At 46.7% G+C, this 8,398-nt stretch overlaps 1 protein-coding gene across 22 annotated transcripts in view; it reads left to right on the top strand.

The window, feature by feature from the left end:
* The first annotated feature begins 3,298 nt into the window (after nt 1-3,298).
* Nucleotides 3,299-8,398, top strand: part of FUBP3 (far upstream element binding protein 3) — a 59,987-nt gene continuing 54,887 nt past the window's right edge. For 9 of the 22 annotated variants that reach the window (XR_013404648.1, XM_077965597.1, XM_015116533.3 and 6 more), the window contains exon 1: nt 3,299-3,472. Coding sequence is in view for 9 of the 22 variants with exons in the window: in XM_077965597.1 (XP_077821723.1) it covers nt 3,389-3,472 (84 nt within the window). In the remaining 13 variants the exon portion in view is untranslated. 22 annotated transcript variants of the gene reach the window in all.

Raw genomic sequence — 8,398 nt, 5'->3', positions numbered from 1 at the left:
ACCAGTTCGCGCTTTGTCACTCGCTTCTTCCTCTGCCCTGATGAAGTTTAATGTTCTGGACAGAGGCTGCTATCAGCCTTGGCTGAAGACTAAATAGGACATGTAGTGGAGGCACCACCATGTTCATGTATCGAGTGAGAAATAACCTGTATTGTTGTAAGCTACTGAAGTTTTAAGCCTTGTTACTGTAGCATAACCTAGACTCTCCTTATTGATACAATTTCATTTTAGCGTGGCTTCTAGTTGGTGGTATCTAGAGGCATTGCAATGTTATCAATAGGAAAGGTTTGCAAAACTACTCACAACCACAGTATGTGGATTTTTCTTTTCTCTCTTTTTTTTTTTTTTCTTCAGACTGAGTCTTGCTCTGTTGCCCAGGCTGGACTGCAGTGGCATGATCTCGGCTCACAGCAACCTCCACTTCCCAGGTTCAAGTGACTCTCCCGCCTCAGCTTCCCAAGTAGCTGGGATTACAGGCACCTGCCACCATGCCTGGCTAATTTATCTTTTTTTTTTTTTATAGAGACAGCATTTCACTATGTTAGCCAGGTTGGTCTTGAACTCCTGACCTCAGGTGATCCACCTGCCTGGGCCTCCCAAAGTGCTGGGATTACAGGTGTGAGCCACTGCGCCTGGCTTTTTCTTTTTCTTTTTTTTTTTTTGAGACAAGGTTTTGCTCTTCTTGCCCACGCTGGAGTGCAATGGCACATTTCTTGGCTCACTGCAACCTCTGCCTCCCGGGTTCAAGCGATTCTCCTGTCTCAGTCTCCCAAGTAGCTGGGATTACAGGTGCCCACCGCCACGCCTTGCTAATTTTTGTATTTTTAGTAGAGATGGGGTTTCACCATGTTGGTCAGGCTGGTCTCGAACTCCTGACGTCAGATAATCTGCCCGTCTCGGCCTCCCAAAGTGCTGGGATTACAGGTGTGAGCCACCACGCCCAGCCAAAGTTTTCTTTTTTAATCTCTAAGAATCTTTCCCTGTCTTCTTTGGACAAGAGCATTCTCCTTCATTCATTTCACAAATACTGAGAGCCAATCAAATGTCAGGCATTGGTGCTAGGTGGTAGGGAGAGCAACTAACAAGACAAACATAGACCTTATGTCAGCAGAGGCTTTATTCTAGGGGAAAAGGCAGACAATAAACATATAACTGCATGATGATTTAAAAGCAACTGTGGTAAGTGCTATAACAAGATGATGAAGTCTAGGGTGTTAGTAGAACGTCATGACAGGGTCATCTGCATATTCTATGCCCCCAAATATAAGTGACCTGTTGAAAGTTATTCAACCAGTAAAAGAGGGGGAAACAAAACTCTATCTTCCTACTTACAGATTCTCCGGTCTTTGGACCAAACCTTGGAATATAACTTATATTTGGGCCAACAGCCTTGTTTTCACTATTTATATTCATAGGCAAAGCCAGCTGGACTATGCATGAATCAACATTCTAACCTCAGAGATATATTTTAAAAATTCAAAACAGAAGTTATCACTGATACTGGGTTCACGTGAACAACTGTGTTCATGAAAGTTGATACCATTGCCATTCCTTGATTTTTAGAAGCATAGCAAAGTTAAAACACTCCACACACCCAGAATGGGCAATAAATGGATGTGTTGGCATGATCCTCCTCATGCTGGCACTTCAACAACACAGCAAGCTATGTACTTTTGAGCAGGGGTTGAAACATTTTTCCTGACAGCGATCTTCGAGCTTGCAATTTTGCCAAATTCTTTTATTTTTCCATAATTTATGAATTATTCTACTTGGCATTATTGAATACAAAATAAGCTTACTAAGCACCGACCATGTGCCAAACCCTAGGGATACAGGGAAAAATAAATCTCTGTTCTAAAGTAACTCATAGTCTAGGAGAGAAGTGATTCACAAATAAAGAACTATGCTATGTTATTGATCAAGTATTCCTCATACTTCTTTAGAATGCCCAAACCTCTCTTGGCATAATGACACAGTGCGGGTTGAGGGTGGGGTCATCAAGGAAAGTCATATGGGACTTTTTTTCCCCAAGAAAGCGTCTTGCTGTCACTTAGGCTGTACTGCAGTGGTGGGATCATAGCTCACTGCAGCCTTGACCTCCAGGGCTCAGGTGATCCTCCCCCTCTGGCCTCCCAAGGAGCTGGGACTACAGGTGTATGCCACCACACCCGGCTAATTATATTTTTTGTAGAGACGGGGTCTCACTATGCTGCCCAGGCTGGTCTTGAACTTCTGGGTTCAAGAGTTCTGCCTGCCTTGGCCTCCCAAACTGCCAAGATTACAGGCGTGAGGTACCGCACCTGGCCCATATTGGATTTTATTTCCTTTTCTTGGTGCTTATCTTCCTTCACAACTTCAAGATGGGCATAAAAATGTTTGACAACATGGTTCTTCATTAAGTCCAATTCCTAGTCATAATAGGGCTTGGGAAATAATATGCACAAAGGCAATCGTGCTAATACAAAAATGGGGGCCTCCTAAACCTTGTTACTTGTTTGCTCACTTATAAGAAGAGCCAATTCAAAGGCTCAACTGAATTCTAGCACTAAGATTCCTTCCTTGCTGTAGAACAGCTGTACCTAGTCACTTCCATTAAAGTTACACGGGCGTTGCAAGAAGCCTCCTGCAATACAGTTTTGACTCAGCAGGCATGGGAGTAACGATGGTCCTGTGGTACTTCCTGCACCCCCAGAGTCCCAGAGTTGACACCACGCTGGCTTTTCAGTGGGCGCGTCCCTCCTGGGGGCGTCACCAGACAGCCCCAGGCGGAAGTGGCGGCAGCCCATCCTCATGCAAACTGCAGTGTAAGAACTGGGGCCCAGGACTCCTCGCAAACGTGGGACGCTGACATTCTGTGGTGCTGTCCCAATGCCATTTCAAAGCGCTCAGCCCCCAACTTTCCAACTAATAGCCATTTCAGGGAGGGACTGCCCAGGACCAGGCTTTTGATGAACCACGTTCAGGGTGTCGTCTTGGGAGAGCCACGTCAGTCCCTCTGAGATTCCAAACGGCCGACAGAGGACACCTCGGGACCACATCCGAGCCTCAGGGACCTGTCAAGACGCCATCGACGATCCTGGACCACATCTCGCCCGGGAAGGGAAGGGTCGCGACCGGACCCTGGAGACCGACGGCTGCCTGGCGATCTGAACCCACCCCGGCGCTGCCCTCCCGCCCCCACTTCCGATTGGTCGAAGGTCACGTGCCCTGACCCCGCCCCCGCAGACGCGGCTCCTCTAGCTGAGAGCTGCGAGCGTCCCGGCTTCCCTTCCGCCGGAAGTAGGGCGACTTTCCTTTTCCGGCTACGGGTCCCCAAGCAGAGCGGGAGGCCGGACCGGGGAGCCAAGCGGCGGCGTCGGCTGCGGGGGCGACGGCGGCGGGGGCGGTAATGGCAGAGCTGGTGCAGGGGCAGAGCGCTCCTGTGGGGATGAAGGCCGAGGGCATCGTGGACGCCCTGCACCGGGTCCGACAGGTACGGGCGCAGCCGGCTGGCAGGAACACGAGATCCCGAGGCGGGGCCTGGCGGGCGGGGAAGAGGAGTTCGGGCCTGGGGGCGGGAGGCAGCCTGAACCGACGTCTCAGCCAGGCCGGGCCGTTCCGTGGGGTTCCTACAGCCGGGAGGAGCCAGGGGGATAAGGCGCCACTGCGAGGCCCAGGCCCGACCTGTCGGGCGGGTCTCCCAGGTGCTTGAAGTCGCTGGAAAAGGGTTTGCCTAGAGCTTCTGACCCCATCGTGCCCCAGCGGCCAGCGTGGACCCACAGTGTAGCCAGCGCGGGGTTCTGAACCTCGCAAGGGGAGGGGTCCGGGCAGCCCACGGGGAGGATCTGGGTGTAGACGTAAAGCAGCTGTCTCACGCCCAGTAGCTTGTTAAAACTTGGGGAACGACGTCTTTAGACTTTGTGTTGAGTAGAAGGAACTCGAGGGCATCTTATATGTGAGGGTGCTCTTTGGAGAGGGGAGAGAGGGAGGTGTTACAAGTGTGGGGGTGGTCCCCAAGAGGCAGAAATTTCTCATGGCAATCTTGCCTCTGGTTGGGAGAATGATATGGCCTCATTCCGACATTGAAACTTTACTGTCTGACAATGTCGTACATTCTGTCAGAGTTAAATTAACTGGGTTTTAAAAGGCTCCAGGCTTCCCTAGAGAGTGAATATGGGACCTGCCAAAAATACTCATTAGAACAGAACGTGCTCTTAAATTGTATCTCAAACTTACTTACAAGTTAGCCCTAACACTTAAACTTCCGCTGTTAGATGTCTTATGTTCTCTTCTCTTCTTACGTAATTGTAAGCGCACTGATACTTTAAAAGTTGGGCTATAACTAATTACTGCTTGATTCCTAACAGAAAGCCACAGGAGTCATTGTGTTAGAAGAAGGTCTTCACTCGGGCGCTTGAAGATATGGTCTTTACATCTCTTTCCAGTATTCCAGGGGAGGGAACCCTACCTGTTTCCCTGATACTGACTTTTCATGTTATATATTGATGCTCCTATAGACATTATATTGGATCCCAGAACTTTCCAAACCTGTGGTTCCACCTAAAATTTTATCTGATGAATTGTTACTTTACTGCCTAGGTGCCAACCAGTACGGTAGTGAGTATCCATCTTACTTAGACTTCAGATCCACCCATGGCTATAATGGATGAACATACCACCCAGCTCCCCTTCCACCACTCTGCTTGCTGGTGTGTTACGGTGCTCTCCTCTACAGTACAGGGTCCTGAACCTTGTTTCTCACTGGCTACTAATATGTAGTGGCTTTCGCTCTGTGCTGATGTGTGACAGTCAACTTGTTGGCCTTCTATGTCCGGGAAGAATTATAGTCACTGCCTTAAAGGGCTCAGATCCTCAGTTTGCAGAAGGCCTGTAGTTGAACATAAAGTGAATTTTGAACCATTGAGAAGACATTCCGCTTCTCTTGAGCCAGTGGTTGAACTCATATTCTTGGACAACCTGCTCCAGAGGGAAACCCTCTGTTAAATGCTGACCTAATGTGGATTGTTGAAGCAGTGGTGTTTACTACTAGCAGTGAAAACTTCATTGGATTTGTTCTCAGCTCTGAAATGCACCATTGACTGGAGCAGTAATAAGCCCAATGGAGACAGGGCTGTAAGTGTGTTCCTTCTGAATGTTAACAGCTGGAGGTCCATACTATCTCCAAGGATTTGATGGCCTTTAAAAACTAAAGAAAAAAACAGGTTGGTGGGTAATTTTAGGTTTATTGCATATAGATTTGCATTGGGCAAGAATGGAATGTTAGAAATCTGTAATACTGTATGCTGATGGTAAACTTACTCAAAGGATCTCATTTGGGCATCTGGAAGGTGATACTTCTGTTTCTTTGTTATATACACAGCATGTTGCAGAGATGTGATTTTTCTCACCATTAAATAGAACTAAAAGACGGTATATTTATTTAAATGCAAAGCTTTTTCCCCTTTTATGTCTCCTCATAAACCCCAGAGACAGTCTGTAAGGCCCTCTTAAATTTGTCAGACAGTGAAGTGTCTCATGCTCAGTTTTTCTAGCAGATCTTAATAGAATCTCAGTTGACCCTGCTGGGATTGGAACCTGCAGTTTCTATTAAGTCTGGTGTGTGAAGTCCAACACCTTATCAACTAGGCTTTCCCTCTGACATCTTGAAGCCTCCGTGTATATCCTTTGGACTCTTTGCAGCAAAGTGCATCAGTTGTTGGTTTACTCTGAGCGTGGCATTCTTAGATTGAGAAGTCGTCTCTGAAGATGTCAAATAAAATGTAAAAATTATCCCCAGCAGTGTGAAGTCTAGTGAGTTAATGTTTGGCACAAGCAGGTAATTTACATCCATTCTATAGGGTAGTAGAAATGTGATCTGGGCAAGTCACAGTGGCTCAAGCCTGTAATCTCAGCACTTTGGGAGGCTGAAGTAGGAGGACTGCTTGAGCTCAGGGGTTTGATACCAGCCTGGGCAACATAGTGAGACCTTGTCTCTACTAAAAATTTAAAAAATTAGCTGCATGTGGTGGCCACCCCTGCAGTCTCAGCTATTGTCTCAGCTATTTGGGAAGCTGGGGCAAGAGGATAGCTTGAGCATGGAGATCAAGGCTACAGTGAACCGTGATTGCTCTGCTGCATTCCAGCGTGAGTGACAGAGTGAGACACTGTCTCAAAAAAAAAGAAAGAAAGAAATGTGATCTCATTCAGTTCCATGGATGAAGATCTAAAAAACTGCTGGATATTAAAAAACATATTGTCTACTTTTCCCAAGTCATTGGCTGGTTAGCAGAAGTAGTGTTTCTTCAACTAGTTCAGATAAGACAAAATGATGTTCCACGGCCGTCTTTATCCTGTCTGTCTAGGTTACAAGGGGACCTCTGAATGAGTAGATCCAAGTCTGGTTTATGTTGTTCAGTTTTCCTAAAAATATTTTTGAATGTTCCTAGAAAGTCTACCGCTGATAATTTAGTAGCACCTGTCATCACGCGCAAGCAATCGCTTGTTAGGATAGTGTGATACCACAGTGCGTTGTAGGTTGACAGCAGCCTTCCACAAGCTGGACCAGCCAGCTGTCTGCCAGTCATCACCTACATAGAAATTGTTCTCCTGAGAAACTACTAATGCTTTTTAATGCTTTAAAAAAAGCATTAGATCTGTTTTGATCTAGATAGACTCACTCAATGCCTCTGGATTGTGTAACTACAGCACATAATATTGATACAGAATGCAGTGTAAATGGTGCTTCATGAAGTTCAGCATCGTGGTGGCACTACACTCAAATGAGTGTGACCAAGCCATTGTAGAATTAGTAGAAAGTAACCGTTTGACAGATTTTTAGGCCCAAATCTCTTCTTCACTGGCACCTTTTTTGGGGAAATGTTGATTGGTGTGGGGGCCTCAGAAGTTCCACAGTCCTCCTGAAAATCTCTCCCAGTGCTGCTGTTTCACACTTTAAGCCTGAGCACTAGATAATTTGGGATGTGTGCTGTATACCTTGGGCTGATTTAGAGCTTTAGTTACTTTACGATTCTGGCTTTTTAGAACAAGCACTGAGTTTCCTTTTAAGAGAACACTGTACATCTACCATTAAAAGAAAAAGCCTCCATTCATTGGCCAGTGTGTTCACCCTGCGAGGCTCATTTAACACATGGTTTTGACTCCCGGTTCAGTTGAGTGTACTGAGCACTCAAGAGATATGAGTGGTACTCCACTGAGACTGTCTTGTACATGTCCAGTGATTGAATAGCTCAGGTCATCATTTCTCAAGGGACTAACCCCTGCCTGTACACTCATTTTAGCTTTCATAAACACTTGAAGGAAACTAGTGTCTGCAGGAAATCCATGGGCTGCTCCTGTAGCTTTACCTTGTTGGGATCCAGTAGAGTACCTGGCAGAGTGAGTCTTCCTTAAAGGGTTTTGGTGACGTCACTGAGGGTGTATGCGCCACCACATGTTAACGGAAGTGCTGAACTTCATATTGGGTATTGGAAAGTAGATAGTGAACTATATATTCCACTGTATGTCTCTAAGGCTTTTCTCATTTTCAGGTGAGAACATTTATAATATGATAATTTATCATATAATTATTTTGGGATAGAGACAGGGTCTCATTATGTTGCCCAGGCTGGTCTCAAACTCCTGGCCTCAAGCAATCCTCCAACCTCAGCCTTTCAAAGTGCTGGGATGGGTGTGAGCCACCTTACCCCCATGCCTGACTGTCTTTATTTTAAAATCTGATAGCCCATGTGTATTATCAAACTTTGGTTTCTTCTGAAGTACAGTTATTTCATAGATAGAAATTTACTTAGACCACAGTTCTCAAACTTGTGACCTGTAAGCTATAGAAGACTTACAGTGGGCCTGCAGGCATGCTTTATTTGACCCACACAGCACTAATGCTTAGAAACTAGAGTGATTTTTGGCTGGGCATGGTGACTCACACCTGTAATCCCAGCACTTTGGGAGGCCACGGCAGGCGGATCACCTGAGGTCAGGAGTTCAAGACCAGCCTGACCAACATGGAGAAACCCCGTCTCTGCTAAAAACAAAAATTAGCTGGGCGTGGTGGCACATGCCTGTAATCCCAGCTACTCAGGAGGCTGAGGCAGGAGAATTGCTTGAACCTGGGAGGTGGAGGTTGCAGTGAGCCGGGGTGGTGCCACTGCCCTCCAGCCTGGGCGAGGTTGCAGCCTGGGAGAGATTCCCTGGGCGAGGTTGCAGTGAGCCGAGATCGCGTCATTGCACTGAAGCCTGAGCGAAAAGAGCAAAACTTTGTCTCAAAAAAACAAACTAGAGTGATTTTGTATTTTTTAAAAAATGAGATTTCGGGCTAGGCATGGTGGCTCACGCCTGTAATCGCAGCACTTTGGGAGGCCGAGGCAGGTGGATCACGAGGTCAGGAGATCGAGACCATCCTGGC

This window comes from Macaca mulatta, chromosome 15, assembly GCF_049350105.2.
Source record: "Macaca mulatta isolate MMU2019108-1 chromosome 15, T2T-MMU8v2.0, whole genome shotgun sequence".
NCBI lineage: Eukaryota > Metazoa > Chordata > Mammalia > Primates > Cercopithecidae > Macaca > Macaca mulatta.
This window is presented reverse-complemented; position numbering and strand designations above follow the sequence as displayed.